Source organism: Jaculus jaculus, chromosome 15 (genome assembly GCF_020740685.1).
Source record: "Jaculus jaculus isolate mJacJac1 chromosome 15, mJacJac1.mat.Y.cur, whole genome shotgun sequence".
Classification (NCBI taxonomy): Eukaryota; Metazoa; Chordata; class Mammalia; order Rodentia; family Dipodidae; genus Jaculus; species Jaculus jaculus.
Window position 1 is genome coordinate 37,990,703 of NC_059116.1, and position 17,089 is coordinate 38,007,791.

Genomic DNA, 17,089 nt, shown 5'->3' on the forward strand with positions numbered 1-17,089 from the left:
GCCTGTGAGGCTAACCATCTCTTTTATCGTCAGTATTGTTCCTTCTTCCTCCTTTGGGTCTTGGTAAGAGGTGAAGGGAAGGGAGAGGCTCCTTCCTGGGTCTCAAGGAAGGGTAGGTGGTGGAAGCCCCGGGTGAAAGAAGCAATCTATCAGATAAACTTCTCAGAAATAGAAAAGTAGGTTAGTGGCTGGTGCCGGGGCCTTTCTGTCCTCCTACTCTATTTGAAATAAATTCAGAGTGTATCTTGGCAGCTTTTCCCTGCAGGGGCTCCCCTTGGCCCTCCATCTTTCTCTTTGCCTGTCCCTCGTCCCCTCCTTCCCCAACCCTTTCCCTGTGTTTCCTCTCTCTCTCTGTTTCCACACCTGTCTGGCCTTCCCTCCTGGCCCACCTTCTCCTCTTCCCCTCCTCCTCAGGACTGCCCAGTCCCTCCCAGAATGGCTGCGAAGACGAACCTGAGAAGAGGTTCCATCCCCAGGCGGAAGCTGCTGGTGGCTTTGTTATAAATACACTGTCCCACACCTTGGTCTCATCAAAGCCACGGAAACAGAAAGGCCTCAATGAGCAGAAAGGAAACTCCGGTTGGGGCTGAGCTGGGGATTTGGGGGGTCTTTTCTCCTCCCACCAGCCCAGCAAGGGCAGGAGATGGAAATTTCCTTGGACTGGCCCTGAGCTGGGGTGGGGTGGAGGCGGTGTCCTGGCCCAGCTGGGACATTAGCTTCTCCTTCTAGAAGGTGGGGGGCCCAGCACATCCTGCTCAGGGCTTAGGCACTCTATACAGATCTGAGCGTGACAAGTCTGGTCTGTAATTCTAGCTACTTGGGAAGCTGAGACCGAAGGATTGTCAGAGTATAGGAGCGTGAGACCTGCCTGACCAACATGGTGATCTCATCCCACACACACAAAAAGAAAAATAAAGATGTAACTTATATAAAGTGCCTAGTCAAGCGGGGTCACTCATGCCCATAATCCCAGCACTTGGGAGGTAGAGGCAGGGGGATCAGGAGTTCAAGGTCATCTTTGGCTACATAGTAGGTTCAAGGTCAGTGTTCACGAGACCCTGTCTCAAACAGACTAAAACAAAAACAAAACAAAGTGCTTGGGATATTGCAAGTGCTCTTCAAATACTAGTCTTTTTTAAAAAATTTTTTTCAATTATTTATTTATTTATTTATTTATTTATTTATTTATTTATTTATTTGAGAGTGACAGACAGAGAGAGAAAGAGGGAGAGAGAGAGAATGGGTGCGCCAGGCCCTCCAGCCACTGCAAATGCGTGCGCCCCCTTGTGCATCTGGCTAACGTGGGACCTGGGGAACCGAGCCTCGAACCGGGGTCCTTAGGCTTCACAGGCAAGCGCTTAACCACTAACCACTAACCCATCTCTACAGCCCCAAATACTAGTCTTTAAGATTCTTAATGTGGGCTGGAGACTATATAGTGAATTCCAGGTTGGCCTGGGCTAGAGCGAGACCCTACCTGGAAAAACAAAAACAAAAACAAACAAACAAACAAAACAACAACGCTGATTTCTTTGTCTCTGGTTATTGAGCCCTCATTTTCAGATCCTACAGACTAAGGCCTCCTTCAGGCCACCCTGGACTCTCATTTCCATAGAGCTCATTTGCGTGGACGATGGAACGAGGCTGTCATCCTCCACCTCCTCCTCCGCATTCCCACTTCTGTTAGCTCCAGACTTTGGCAGACCTGGCAGACAGTGCCATCGTTACTGTGTTTAGTAAGGTGCCTTGTAGGGCATGTCCTCTGAGGCAGACCTGGCAGGAGGTGCTAGATTTACTCTTCTCCTTGCTGGCACAAGACACCAGACAAAAGCAACTTTGGGGAGGAAGGGTTTATTCTGGGTCACAGTTCAAGGGTACAGTCCACCACAGCGGGGAAGGCATGGGGCAGGTGGCTGGTCACATTGCATCCAGTCAGGAAGCAGAAAGCCATGAATGTGGCGCTCAGCTCACTTCCTCCTTTTGATTGAGTCCCAGCCCATAGGATGGTGCTGACCACAGTTAGGAGGGTCTTCCCACCCCAAGGAACTTAGTCTAGAAACTTACTCACAGATGTGCCCAGAGTTCTGTTTCCTACATGATTCTACCTCTGATCAAGTTGACAGTTGAGATTAACCATCATACTGGTGTGCCCAAGGCTTCCTGTGTGGAGCTGAGCCACCTTCATTCCGGTTCCCCATTGGTGGCATGACCTCTTTGTGTGACAGGTCCTTCCTCCACTCACGTCTCCCCAAAAAACAAACACATCCAGGTACAATGGCTAGTCACTTATTTCAAAGACCCAGGGCTACAGACAAGGTGTGGCCCTCGCTTGGAGACATGTGGTTCTGGCTAGGAAGGGCCTGAAGTCTCTGTATGTGCCACTGGGGGGACCGTGTGGGTGGCAGGTGGAATTCCCGTGCACAGAACATTACCAAGCGTGACTGTGACCCTGTGTAGGTGGTTGTGGGCAGCATGTGATTGTTGCCACGGAGTGTCAGCCCACCTTCATTGCTGACTGGTTCTTACAGGGAAAGCTTGGTTGGACTCTGAGCCGCGCGTGTGTGTGTGTGTGTGTGTGTGTGTGTGTGTGTGTGTGTGTGACATTGTGCCTTTCTTTCTCCTTTCCTCTCCCTTTTCCTTTCCTTCTCTCTTTCTTTCCTTTCTCTTCTGGATTTTTCATCCTCTTTCTCTTCCTGTCTTATTTCTCTCTCTCCCTCCCTTCCTACCTCTCTCTCTCTCCTTCCATCAACAATCATTTCCTGACTGCCTGTTCCCAAACTGCATGCTGCACACTGGGCTGAGTGTCCTTGGCGGTTGAGGCTGTCTTGGTGGCAGTGGGTGGCAGTGTGAACCACAATAACCAGCCAGCCCAACAAACCTGAGGGCGATCTGAGTGTGTGACAGTGACTGTGGATCCTGGCTGGCTCCCGGCAGATTCCTGCTGATAAATCTCCCTTTGACACTAAGCAGGCTTCCTGTCTCTAGCTGGAAGCCCTGAAATCTCCAGTGCATGTTGTCTATATCAAATGCCACAAATATCCTCCTGAATGTCAGGTGAGGTAGCTGATCCCCGCACCAGCGCCTCTGGACCCCAGGTCTCTGCCTTTAGGACTGACAGTGTCCGGGGAGTTAAGTGGGTCCTTAGGAAAGACAGGCTGGGTCTTCAACTTCTGGGCTGAAGGCTTAGTCCCCCGAGGCATTTCCTGAGCAGTCCACCTGCTTAGATTGGCATTCCCTGGCTGGGGAGGGGGTCCTCCAAGACTTCTGCATGCTGGGTTTTCTGTCCCCCAGAGCACCCTCCAAGGCCTCTGTTGGTGAGAACCCTCCCCACATACTCCATCATCACCGAGTCCTTCAAACCATGAACGCTCCGAAGTAGGACCGGCTGCCATCTCGGAGTCGGACCAGGCGCTCCCCAGGTACGCGCACGACCACCTCCTCCCCGGCCTCCAGGTGAAGCACGCCTCCCAAGAAGCTGCTATCCCACCAGAGGCGGGAGCTGTGAGCCCGGCTGCAGGGCGACCGCCTGCTGACCAGCAATTCCAGCTCCTTGGGGTAGCGGGATGTGCGCTTATATAGCCCGTGCGTGACAGGAAGGCCACTGGCCAGCCCCTGGGGGCAGCCCATGCCACTCAACTGCACCTTGGAGTACACGTAGTAGTAGCCAGCCTCGGTGATCACCAGGGCCCCGTCGTGGTACCTGAGGCCCCTCAGGAAGGCCAGTCCCAGCTGCGTCTCCCATAGCAATGGGCCCCCTCTGCTTATCAAGCTGGCATTGGCCCCTGGAGGGAAAAAGAGAGAAAACTGGTTAGCTCATGTCCTACTCTTTCTGTGTGATATTTTTCTGGTGGCCACCCCTCTCAGGGCCTCCACCTCTATGTATGGAGCAACCCACTTCATTCCTGCCTTGCAAATGGGGGACACTGAGGCACGGGAAAGCACATTAAGTTGGCTATTATCTGTCTCAACTCATTTCTCTTCCCTTTTGTAGGGGAGAAACTGAGGCATGGAGAAGCAAAATAGTTTGAATTCCAAGGGGAAATCGAGGCACAGAGAAATTAAATGATCAGGAACAAGTGTCCAAACCCTGGATTGACAGACCCCAATGACCAGAGCAAGGTGTGTCACTAGTTCCCAAAGCCATGTGGCTTTTCTGTGTCCCAATGTCTTTCTTTGTCAAAGTGGGGCTATGAACAGTGCCTGCTTGGGATTTAGAAAAAATTCGTATGTACGGCATGTGTGAAGGGTCATGCAGAGAGCGAGCACTTGGAGGGTCTATCCAGTAAATACAGTTGCAGACACGGGGCTCCAAGTCACTCCCTGCGCTCTCAGTTAGGCTTGACTCTATACATTTAATGGAAAATTCCAAAAACAAACTACTTAGGCTTTAAGCCAGCCAGGTGGTGCACACCTACAATCCCAGCACTTGGGAGGCTGGGGCAGGAAGGTTGCAAGTTTGAAACCAGCCAGGGCTACATAGTCAGAACATGTTTCAAGTGGACATGGGGACACATATCTGTCATCAGAGGTAGAGGCAAGAGGATCAGGAGTTCAAGGTCATCCTTGGCTATATAGAAAGTTTGAGAATAGGTTGGTATCCTCAATACCCTGTTTTAAAAACACAAAAAGTATCTTAAAAAAACTGAAAAAAAAAGTGTCAGACGTAGTGGCACACACCTTTAATCCCAGCACTTGATAGGCAGAGGTAGGAGTATCACTGAGTTCAGGACCAGCCTGAGACTACATAGTAAATTCCAGGTCAGCCTGAGCTAGGGCAAGACCCTAACACAAGGAGGAAAAAAGAACTGGAAAAATACTGTGTTTTAAATAGCTTTTTTCTTATAGTACATCATATTATAACTGTTCTATTAGGTAACCATTACCATGGCTAATTATAAATTAAATTTCATCACAGATATGAATGCACAGGAAATATCTATAATATACAGGTCTGGTGCCTTCTGTGGTCTCAGTGTTTTCTGAGCATTTGGGGGACACATCCCCATGAGTAGCAGAGGAAGGGGGGTCTTTACATAGACCTCCGTGGCTGTGCTCTGGGCCACTGGTAAGCACTGACTGACTGACTGACTGACTTAATGTTCTGACTGCTCCGGGCATTGGCTCTCCCAGGAGTCCCTGAGCCCTATCCTATGTGGGCCCAGGGGCTCCCTCACCTGTAAGATGTGCGGCGGGGTTGGCCTGGTGGGAGCTCCGCTCTGGAGAAGACAGGATTAGAGGTTAGAGGCAAAGACAGTGGAGGGTCAGGGGGTTATTGTGGCCACCTGATGGTGTCAGCTCCGCCCCTTCCTGAGTGACCCAGACTTCTGCTTCTCAGGCTGGGGGTTGGGGGAGCCTGTGATTGTGGGAAAACACATTGGGTAATGACCTAGGACACAGGGTGCCATGGCAGCCAGCCCCCTCTCTCCCAGGGACCAGGACCCCAACTTACCTTGCATCAGCTTTTCCCAGAAGCCTGTGTCACCATCCTAAAGTGCAGAGGGAGTCATGATGAGGACCTGCCACACCCAAGAGTCACTCAGCTCTGTGGCAATGACACATACACAGGGCTGCATGTGCCACCCCCAACTGCCCATCATCCTCGAAATATCTCATTTCTCTCTTTGTGCTTCGAATCAGGAAGAGTAGTAATTTAAGATCTTTTTTCCTGTTTGCTTTTCAGACAGGATCTCACATAGCCCAGGCTAGCTTCAAACTTGCTATGTAGCCCAGGCTGACCTTGAACTTGCTATGTAGCCAAGGGTGGCTTTGAACTCCTGATTCTCTTGCCTCTACCTCCCCAGTGCTTGGAAGACAGGCGTGGGCCACCACACCTGGTTGGATCTAATGAGTTAAAACATATGAAGCATGCCACACAGCATGTCCCGCAGAAGGTCTTCTCACACGGCTAACCCAAGCTGAGAATCCCTGATTCAAAAGGTTTGGGACCAGAAGTATTTCTGAATGTTTCTGGGATTCTGGAATAACCACATAGATTTTAAAAAAATTGAGCATCCCTCATTTAAAATTCAAAAATCCAAAATCATATCCATGCTCAGAAAGTTTTTGTGGTGCCTTACGCCTGCCACCCAGCATTCAGGAGTGGAGACAGGAGGATAACAAGTGTGAGGCAACCTGGACTACAGAGCCATTCCCCGTCTGAAAACCCAAACCCAGGAGCTGGGGAGATTGCTTGGCAGTTAAAGGCACCTGCTCGGCAAGGCCGCCGTCTATAGGTTTGGTCCCCAGCATCTGTGGAGAGCTGGACACTTGCCTATGGAGGAGATTCCTGAAGCCCAGGACAGCTCGTCTGGCCTTCCCAGAGGCAAAACAAGAGAGAGGCTGGCTCAAGCAAGGTGGGAGGGGAGGACCAACACCCTGAGGGTGTTCTCTGACTTCCACACGCGTGCCATGGCACATACACCCCGTACATGCGTGCGCCATATGCATGCACGCCCAAGTAAATAAATAAATGATTAAAACCAAACCAAAAGGCAAACAGCAGAAACAACAAAACAAATCAACCTTTTATAGATGTTGGAGCCTTTTGGGTTTCAGGGTTTCAGATCTGGGACACATGGCCATCCAGGCAGCTGGCCACATGGACACGAGTTGAAAGCTAGACACGGGAATGGGAAGTCCCATGAGTCCATGACACCCAGACACGTGGTTTGTGGGTCCGGGTGGGTCTATAGACTCAGAAACTCAGACACAACCACACACCACGCCAGTGTGTGGCGGGCAGGCGGGCAGGCGAGCACTGGGGCCTGCACACAGGCCACGGCCTATATCTTCGTGGCTATGGGGCTGTGAACATGTGGCCCTGTCCTGGACATAAGGTGACAAGACACAGACTCAGGACCCCAGAGGTCAAGACAACATGACCACGTTGTTGGACATGCGTGTACCCAGGTGTGACACACAGGCAGGAAAGGGACAGAGAGCGACTGCCACGACCTGAAAGTCAACAAGATCAATCTAGAAGCCAGCGACAGAGACAAAGGTTGGCTAAGAAAACAGCAAAGCACATTGTCATCCCAGTGAGGCTGTCGGCACCACACATACAGCAAATTAGGAATTCGTTCTTGGTGGCACCCCATTTCACAGATGAAGCGACTGAGGCTGGCTTCAAGGGATGTTGCCCTGGGTGACAGCAGCAGCTAGGGTTCTGGCTCCACTCTCTCGGTCCGGATACACATGCATAGCCACCTAGGGGCACGCAATGACCTGGAGTGCCCCTTCTGCTCCTGCAGCCCCCACTCACCGGCAGGCGCGCATCCATGTCCCCCAGGCGCTGGTGCAGCCGCAGCAGCGCCCAGCCCTGGGTGGCCAAGCCCGCACCCATGAGCAGTAGCAGCAGAGCCAGGCCCATGCGGGCCACACTGCAGCGCCGTCTCCTGTGGCTTTGTTCCAGCCTCCTGAATGGGATATCTGTCTGTCCATCCACCACGAACACTGAGGGCAGCACGACTGTGTCCTCCATGGCAGGCAGGCCAGGCTCAGCGTCACGCCGCTGTCGTCCCAGGGGTAAGACAGCCAGGCTCGAGTGCCTCCGGCTCACAGAAAACCACAATTGCTCAATGCTGTGGGCTTTGCGCGCTGCACAAGGTGCCGTGGGGCTGGCTTTAGAGCTGGGCTCAGCTCCTCCCCTTGCCCAAGCACCCTCCTTTCCTTCCTGTGTCCCCATAGCTCTCCTCCCCGCCAGGCTCACTCTCACTCACAGACCCCTCACACTTTCCAGAGGTACCTGAAAAAGTGACTCAGGTGGGGACCAATGGGGCGGCCCCAGCTTGCCCTGCTGGGTGGTTCCCCTCCCTGGGCTTTGTCCCTGTGGCGCCACACATGGTTGTGGGTTTGGAAGAGCCAGTAGTGAGCACAGGAGACCAGGACCCTGTCCCATGGATGGGAGAGAGCCTAATGAGGAAAGAGCACATGACTTGTAGTGGGTGACAGGTGCAGAGTGGGTAGGAGAGGCAGGAAGAAGTGGTGGGCCTGTTTGTGCAAATGTGTGTGCACATGCCTTGCAGCTGCATACCTGGTGTGCACACACACACATGCATGTTCTGACATGTGTGTGCATATGTCCCATGTGAGCCGTACATGTCTGTGTGCAATGTTCTATGTGTGTGCTCATGTACATATATGTCCATGTGGTTGCAGGTGCAGCACAAACATAAACACACATGTACACACGTGTGTTCTGATATGCACACACATGTGCAAACATGTCCTGGCATGGTGTGCTTGTATGTGCAAATGCATGTGTATACATGCACACATGCTCTGATGTTTGTGCACCTATATACACCTGTGTGTGAATGGATGCGTGACTGCATGCACATAAGTTCTTACATCTGCATATTTGTGATGGCACATATGTGCTTCATTTTCTGGTGTGTAGCTGTGCATGCATAGGCACATACACATACATGTTCTGGTATGTATTTGTGCACATGTACATGCATGTTCTGATACGAGTGGGAGAAAGGGCTGTGTTTCCTCTGCTATCATTTAGAATGTCAGGTTGGCAGTATCAGGAATTGTGCTGACCACAGCCTGGAAGATCACAGCAAATAGACTCCCTCTCCACTTAAAACAGGGATGCTGGACTGGAGAAATGGCATAATGGTTAAGGCACTTGCTGGCAAAGCTGAAGGACTCAGGTTCTATTCCCAAGAACCCATATAAGCCAGATGCACAAAGTGACACATGCATCTGGAGTTTGCTTGCGGCAGCTGGAGGCCCTGGCCCATTTTTTTTCTCTCTCTCTCTCAAATATATATATAATTAAAAACAGGGATGCTGTGAACCCTGAGCTGTAGAAAGGGAGAAGAAAGTGAGGGGCTGGAGGGGTGTGTGTGTCCCTGTTCTAGAGATGGGAAGTGGGGCTCTGCAGGACTTGGAGGTGGTCACAGCAGAGGGGTGTATAAGCAACTCTATCCCTGTGCACTGGAATGGGGAAGTGGGGCTCTCCAGACTTGGATTTGGTCACAGGCTGTGCAGCAGGTTTACAGGAACGAGGGGTTTCCCCACCACCTCATCCAGAGCCAGCAGCTTGGCTCTCATGCTCATCACAAGCCCTCCCGATCCCACAGGTTCAGTGGCACAGTTAGAAGTGTCACCAGCCTCCTCCCGCCCCGTGAAGGAACAGCGGCCCCCACACCATGCCTGTTGGTTCCACGCAGAACTGGTGATGCTGTGAAGAGAATCCCCAAGGCTTCCTACCCATCGCTGACTCATGACTTCCTCCACCTGCGCTAGGAAGCACAGTCTGCATGCCCTCTGGCCCCACCCACCTGCCCATGAGGCCCGAACCTGTCACTGACCACTTTCCTTCCCCTTGGGCCAGGTGCAGCTCCCCAGACAGGAAGAATTTCCTAGTAGCTTGTGGCTCGTCTACAAAGTGGAGACCCGAAGGATGGGGTGACATGAAGGGGCACAAGCAGGGCTAGTGTGTTGGGAGCTGGAGTGAGTGTGGGCTGCAGATGGGGGCACATGGAATGCCAGGGCACAGCGGTGCGGGTGGGGTGAGAAGGCATGGCAGGGAAGGGTGGGATTGTGGTGGGGGGAGGAAGGTTTGCATGTGAGGCCTCCAAGGCTGTTGCTAAGACCTCAAGAAAGGGTCCAAGGAAGGAGGCAGGCCAGGACCCAGGAGCCACAGACAGGACGCTTCTACCAGAAGCCAGGCGCTGGGCTCACGCTTGTCAGCCCAGTATTCAGGAGGCTGAGTCAGGAGGACCAGGAGTGCAAGGTAGTCTTCAGCTACCTAGTGGTTTGAGGCCGGCCGGGGATACGTGAGATTCTGTCTCAAAATATAAAACAGGGGCCCGGGGTGTTTGGCTCAGCAGTCAAAGGTCCTTGCTTTCAAAGAATCAGTAAAATGTATGGTGACAGGTGAGGAGCTAAAATAAAAATTTTAAACTCAACAAGAAACGCAGTCAGGGACTGAAGAAATGGTTTAGCAGTTAAGGCGCTTGCCTGTGAAATCTAAGGGCCCAGGTTCCATTCCCCAGGACTCACGTAAGCCAGATGCACAAACTGGCACATGCTTCTGGAGTTCATTTGCAGTGTGGCTGGAGGCCCCGGTGTGCCCATTCTCTCCATCTGCCTCTTTATCTCTCTCAAATAAATAATAAGCAAAGCCGGGTGTGGTGGTGCACGCCTTTAATCCCAGCACTCAGGAGGCAGAGGTAGGAGAATCACCCTGGGTTCCAGGCCACTCTGAGACTACATAGTGAATTCCAGGTCAGCCTGGGCTAGAGTGAGACCCTACCTCGAAAAACCAATAATAATAATAATAATAAATTCAAAAATAAATGCAATTGTGCACAGTTGAAGACGCAAGGAGGGGCTCCGATGAGATGGAAGGTGCCAGAGGTGCAGTAGAGCAAGGGTGTGAGACTCCGTGAAGGGCTGGTGAGCACCTGTGAAGACCCCTGAGGATGGAACTGGGACTCAGGAGCGCCTCAGGCTGAGCGCAGGTGACAGGTGACGTGTGTGCAGGTGAGGCGGGTGCCTGCTGCTGGGGCAAAGGGACCTGGCCTGCAAGCTTGTAAGGGTTTCCTGTGATTTTTCCTGGGGAGACCATTGCTATAGTCACCATTGTGATGGTTAATTTTGATTGTCAAGTTAGAATTTAGATCACCATGCAAACAAATCTCCAGGTATGTCTGTGACAAGAGTTTATAGGTTATGGTAGCTGAGGAGGAAGACCCACCCTAAATATGAATGGCACATGCCCATGGCTTGGGGTCCTGAACTGGATGAAAAGGAGAAGGTGGGCCAGGCACCAGCACCCATTCCCTCTCTGCTTCCTGACGGCAAATGTCACGTGACCAGCTGCTTCATGCTCCTTTGAACAGGGATGTGGGTTCCTTACAAGAACATGGGTGAAGACTTATGAAAGCTGTGGCTCTTTAGTCCCTTGTAGAACTTACAGGCAGCTCCGCCAAAGGGTGTCCTGTCTCCTAACAATTGTTTATTGTTTATATTACCTTGGGGAGGAGCCTTAGGAAGCTTTGTGAAACTTGTAAATTTCCTGAGCCTTGTGAGTTTCTGGATCCCCATGACCCTCCCTCCCCCTCCACAAGGGACCGATTCCACCTGGAGAAAAAGGCTGTAGGATGGACCCCAGCTCCAAGACAGGCAGCTGGTGGGGGAGGGGTTCACAGTTGTCACTAACAAACTCCAGAGCTGGGGAGATAGCTTGGTGAGTAAACTGCTTGTTGTGCAAGCATGAAGACCTGAATTCAGATCCCTGGGGCGCCTGTAATCCCAATGCTGGGGAGGCAGAGAGAAGGGAACCCCCAGGGCTCACTGGATAGCTAGCTAGTCTAGCCCAACCAGTGAGATCTGGGTTCAGTGGGAGACCTTGTCTCAATAAATGGAGAGCAATGGACAGCAGTTGAGGGAGACACTGACATCTCCCTCTGTCCTCCGGATGCACACACATGTGCACAGGCATGTGTGAGCATGCACATATGAGCACACACATATGCGCCTTACACACCCACGCAGAAGAAAAGAACTCCAGATCTTAAGGGAGCAGGTGAACTGTAACAAGCTTTACTGGAGGGGCTGTGGCTGTGGCTGTGGTCAGTTGGGGCAGCCAAAGACCACCATGCTCTCAGTGAAGGCCCCAAGGTCCTGGCACTGTTTCTGGTTCTCCTCATCTTGGCATTCTTCTGCCTCAGGCCAGAGCTCCACCCAGGTGTCCTTCCCCACGATGTAGCTGGTGCTGAGGGGAGGGAAGACAGGTGAGGAGGCAGGGCCATGGGTGGGTCGGGGGCGGGGCATCACAGGCACACAGAGCACTCACTTGGGTTTTTCACCCCACAGGTCGGAGGAGAGGCCCCATATGAGGTAGTGCTTTCCTTCCTGCAGCTTCAGGGCCTCCCTGCACTTGATGTGGCTAATGAACGTGCGCTCCTGCCCCACCTGCACCTCATCGGAGCCTACAGAGGAGGGCCAGGGAGGCTGAGAGTTGGAGGAGAGGGCGGGGAGCAGAAGGCCTGAAAGGCAGACAGCCGAGGCTCACCTGACTTGATGATCTGGTCAACGGCCATTACGTACTCATCAAAGTCATCTGACAGCTCGATCCTGACCAGCCTGGTCCTGTACACTGCGGGGAAAGGAGAAGGTGAAGATGACAAGCTGGGTTGGCCATGGGTGTCCCCACCAGCAGGTGCACCTGAGCATGTGGTTCCCCTGCCCACAAATGAGACATGTGAAGCAGTTTCCATCCACACTCCACGCTACCCCATCCCAACAGCACACAGGACCACACACCACCCTGTCTCCTCAAGCTCAGAGGCACGTACCCAGCTAAGGCCACCCACAGGCACAGTCAGAGACCCAAGGACACCCGGTCACAGACATGGCCACCAACAGCAAAGTCTTACACAACTGTTTTGTTTGAATGTAAAAGTCCCCCAGACTCGTGTGTTTGAACGCTTGATTCCCAGCAGAGGGCGCTGTTTCAGAAGGCTGTGGAACCTTAGGAGGTGGAGCCATCCTGGAGGAAGCGGGTCACTGGGGGCCGGCTTAAGGCTTTGCGGTTCCAGCCCCATTTCTATTTACCCTTTGCTTCCTGACTATGGGTGGAAATGTGACCGGCTGCTTCATGCTCCTGCCACCACGTCTTCCTGCCATGGAACTTCCCCTCGAAGCTATAAACTGAATCAAATGAAATCCTTCTCCCCACCTCCCCCGTAAATTGCTTCTGGTCCAGCGTTTAGTTCACAGCAATGAGGAGATGACTGATATGGCAAGCAAGACCATGGGCAACTTCAGTCACTCACAGCCGTGTGCGCAAGCACAGCCGCACACACGGTGACAGTCTCATGCTCCACCCGTGGCTGTGTGCAAGAACGGCCTCATGCCCACACCTCCGCTGCACATGTCAGAGCCATGCACACACACACTCACACATGATGGTGACTTCAGACATACCCTTGACCATTGTCACAAGACATACACAGCCACAGCCTCTCGCAGTCACACACAACAGCTGTATACAGCTTTAGATATTCTTCTCCGGTGTCACCTATGCCCACAACTCCATATGAGCACGGCTACGCCACAGGCAGCCACCCCAGCCACACCTGCACCCGCCATGCGCCTATGATGATGAGTGTGGCACCCACCGTGTATGTGAGGATGATGCGAGTGTGTATGTACTCAGTTGGTGAGTGTGGCACTCACTGGGTGTATATCTGGATGATGTGAGTGTGCGTGTGTTCATATGAGTGAGCATGGCACCAACCGTATGTATATGAGGTTGATGTGATGGTGTGTTCGTATGAGTGACTGGCACGTACGGTGTGTATGTGATGGATGATGTGTGTTCATGTGCGTGTGACAAGCATGTTTAGGTCAGAGGACATCTTTCAGTGCTCGGCCTTCCACCTTGTTGACACAGGGTCTCCATTGTTCATTTCTGGGCTAACCAGACCAGCTGGCCTGAGCGCTTCCCGGTGACTCTCCTGCCTCTGCCCTTCTTCTCACTGTTGGTGCACTGGGATTCCAGATGCTCGCTACAGCATCCTGTTCTACATTGGTTCTGGAGACCCAAACTCAGTTTTCCACACTTGCACGGCGGGTGATTTATGCATGAGCCTCTCCACCCACCCACTTTTTCTTACATGCTCATGCACAGACGGAGGACCCTTGTGACCATGGTTCTCCACAAAGCCATGATCCCATTGCAGCACGTTTTCATACACACAGCAGTCACTATAACCACATGCATGCACACACCAGCGGATCCCACAATCACACTCACTCCATGTCCCCCAGAGACTCGGGTGTTTTTTATTAAAACTTGTATCCAGCTGCCTGACTGGAGGAGATGCCACCAGGGGTGGAACCTGGGGTTCAGCCCTAAGATGTGTTTGGGGTGGATCTGATTTCCAGTCAAAAGGTATGAAGAGCAGTCTGAACTATGCCTGGGATCCTGCTTCCTGCCCCTTTATGCTTCTTGCTTTTGGGGTTTTCCTGGGTGGTGGTCATTTTTCTCTGCTTAGATGCATGGAAGCAGCTTATTCTGACACTGATGGAACCCCGCCCCCCCAGATCTGTCAGCTTGAAGTAAATCCCTTCCTCCTCCAAACTGTGCTTGGTGTGGAGGTTCATCCCCGCAACCTGAAGCTGACTACGACACAGTCTGACACATACAACCACAGCCACTGTTACTCTCCCAGCCACACTTACCATAGTCCACTCCGGGCTCGCAGGCCTTGTCCAAGCGCTCTTTCAAGGTAACCTTCTCAATAGACTGATGCATGAAACAGTTCTCTGTGGGTAGGGGAGACACATGCTAAGCCCTACTTCTCCCAGGCTCATGGCTCATGGGTGTGGCTGGTCCCCCAGGCCGTCCTGCTCCATGCCCACTGAGTGTGGCCTTTAGAGCCTTCCGATGGGAGCAGGGACTCTGGGTGTGTGTGGCTCATCCAGGCCTTCCCTGCTGGCTCCAGGACACCCACCTTCAGCACAGCGGCATGTATCTTTGTGGCAGAGCTTGTTAAGCATTCCATCCGCCTTCTCAGGGTGGTAGAATCGGATGCACGACTCCTCTGCGCAGAGAGACGGTGAGAGGAGTTAAGAAGACCAAGCACTTCACGTGCCACGGCCATCAGCTCACAGCTGCTGAATCCCTAACCTCGGAGCTACAACGCTCTGATTTTGGGGACCCTCAAACCCTGTTATCTTCAAGCTACCAACTTGCAAATCTATGGGACGCTCAGTCCCAATTCACAACCATCTCAACATCTCAATGCATACATCATTGGGAACTGCAGACCTCTGCAACCTCAGACCCCAACCTACAAATCCATGGGTCCCTCAGACCTCCAACTCTCAGATTCCTGGTACCTCAAACCCTACTTCAGACTTCCAAGTTGTAAATTAATGGGACACTTGGAGCCCCAACTTCTAGACTCCTAGGAATCTCAAACCCCAGATCTCTGAGAACCTTAGGCCCACAATCCCAATTCCAAGGACACCCCCATGTCATCATTTTTAGGACCCACAGATGCCCCAAGCTCCAGATTGTTGAGCTCTCAGTATCTCAACCCTTGGATTCTTAGGACTTTCAGAATCCTAATGTATGGATCTTTGGGACCCCAAACAGTTATTTTGGGATTTGAGGGGCATCAAACCCTGGTACACAGAGATCTCCAAGACACTAAGAACCCTGGAACACTCATCTCCATGCTGTAGTTTGGCCATTATGATAGTCTAGTCTGTATTGTCAACTTGATAGGACCTAAAATCACTATGAAAGCAAACCTCCAGGCATATCTGTGAGGGAGTTTCTAGATGAGGTTAGTTGAGGTGGGAACACCCACTCTAACTGTGGGTGGCACCATCCCGTGGGCTGGGCTCCTGGACTGTAAAAAGGACAGAGCTAGCTGACCACTCACACCTGTCTCTCTTTTGCTGTTTCCTGACTGTGGATGCAACATGACCAGCTGCCTCAGGCATGGAGGACTGTGTCCTGGAACTGTGAACTGAAATAAACCTTTCCTCCCTTGACTTACTTTCCTCAGGCATTTTGCCATAGCAATGAGACAAGTGACAAGCACACACTCACCCAAGTTGTAATAGGAGTAGACCTTGACGGACCCAGGCTGAATAAGCCCCACTTCAAAGTACTGGTGAACTTTGAAGGACAGACATTCTTCCTCGGTGTGTGAGATCTGAGGGGAAGGCGGAAGCAGGTCAGTGGGTGACATGAAGGGACCCCATGATAGGGCCCTGGCACTTGGAGCCATGATGGAGATTAGGAACCATAAGTGGGGCGGGGGGAGATACATACATACAGGAGGTGGTGGGGGAAAAAGCAAAGATGAACAGAAAGAAGCTCAGAAAAACTGTTCCTGTTCTCCTTGCCTCACAGCCAGATGTGCTTCACAGCCCCCCTTGAGTCAGATGTACCCCTGTGACAGAGCCCTCCCACACATGGCTGTCTGCGCCCGGTGTGAGTAAAGCGCTGTTTCCACCTAAACTCATGCTGAGGTTTCACTTCCTGATGTCACAACATGGAGGGGACAGGGAGGTAATAAAGTGATAGGAGGACCACCCTTGGAAGGCATGAATGCCTGCCTTGGAGGAGTGAGTCAGATTTGATACTGTGATGGAGCTCAGCCCCAGGTCCCTGGCTGCCCCCGGCTTCACTCTTCTCTCAGAGTGTGACCGTCCTCTTGTTCTCAGCTCCTGTCATTATGCCAGGGGCTCTCATCAGAAGCTAAAGAGTTGGGGCCACCCAGTCTTGGTCTTTATCTATCAAAAAAAACCTGGTTTTAAATAAATCACACAGCCTCAGACATTTTGTTACAGCAGCATAAAAGGTACTAAGATAATGCTCATGGAAACAGCCCATGCAGGACTGGGGGGATGGCTCAGTGGTTAAAGTGTATGCCTGCAAAGCCTGACAGTCTGATTTCAGTTCCCTTATATCTATGTAAAGCCACAAAGTGGTATATACATCTGAAGTTCATGTATAGCAGCAAGCAAGAGGCCCTGGTGTGCTCATATTTTCTCTCTCCTTCCCTCTTTCCTTGTAAATAAATATTTTTATTGTTTTTTTGTTTTTATTATTTATCTATTTGAGAGCGACAGACAGAGGGAGAAAGAAGCAGATAGCGATGAACAGAGAATGGTGTGCCAGGGCTTCCAGCCACTGCAAACAGATGCGTGCACCCCCTTGTGCATCTGGCTAACATGGGTCCTGAGGAATTGAGCCCCAAACCAGGGTCTTTAGGCTTCACAGGCAAGCACTTAACCTCCAAGCCATCTCTCCAGCCCAATAAATATTTTTATAAAAAACATCTAGCACTCGGGAAGCTGAGGCAGGAGGATTTCAAGTTAGAGGTCAGCCTGGGCTACATAGATAGACCCTGTAATAAACAATAAACCAACAAACCCATGAAAAATCTCTTTTCTTCTCAAGAGAACAGATTCTTTAGAAAACTCCAAGCTCCTAGGGATGGAAGGGGTCCAGATCCCTGAGTGGCTGCATAGAGCAGAGTCCTTCTTAGTCTCCTATGTCAACTGGACTTGATTTTTCTTGATCTTGCTCTGTCACCCACGC

At 51.8% G+C, this 17,089-nt stretch overlaps 2 protein-coding genes across 3 annotated transcripts in view; both read right to left on the reverse strand.

The window, feature by feature from the left end:
- Window positions 1-3,354: 3,354 nt before the first annotated feature.
- Window positions 3,355-7,480, reverse strand: Tnfsf14 (TNF superfamily member 14). Of its 2 annotated transcripts, none has more exons than XM_045134609.1 (4): window positions 7,361-7,480; window positions 5,450-5,486; window positions 5,175-5,216; window positions 3,355-3,782 (listed from the first exon to the last, which is right to left on the reverse strand). In XM_045134609.1, the coding sequence occupies exons 1-4, from the start codon at window positions 7,478-7,480 to the stop codon at window positions 3,355-3,357; spliced, it is 627 nt and encodes a 208-aa protein (XP_044990544.1). The 2 variants fall into 2 exon arrangements, with proteins under 2 accessions (XP_044990544.1, XP_004655068.2); XM_004655011.2 differs by having other exon boundaries at window positions 7,262-7,480.
- A 4,053-nt stretch (window positions 7,481-11,533) lies between these two features.
- Window positions 11,534-17,089, reverse strand: part of C3 (complement C3) — a 28,229-nt gene continuing 22,673 nt past the window's right edge. The window contains exons 36-41 of the mRNA XM_004655013.2: window positions 15,590-15,695; window positions 14,481-14,570; window positions 14,209-14,292; window positions 12,035-12,118; window positions 11,816-11,951; window positions 11,534-11,734 (exon numbers count right to left, since the gene is read on the reverse strand). Of these exons, the coding sequence (XP_004655070.2) occupies window positions 11,593-11,734; window positions 11,816-11,951; window positions 12,035-12,118; window positions 14,209-14,292; window positions 14,481-14,570; window positions 15,590-15,695 (642 nt within the window). The 3' untranslated portion in view covers window positions 11,534-11,592. The remainder of the gene's footprint in view (window positions 11,735-11,815; window positions 11,952-12,034; window positions 12,119-14,208; window positions 14,293-14,480; window positions 14,571-15,589; window positions 15,696-17,089) is intronic.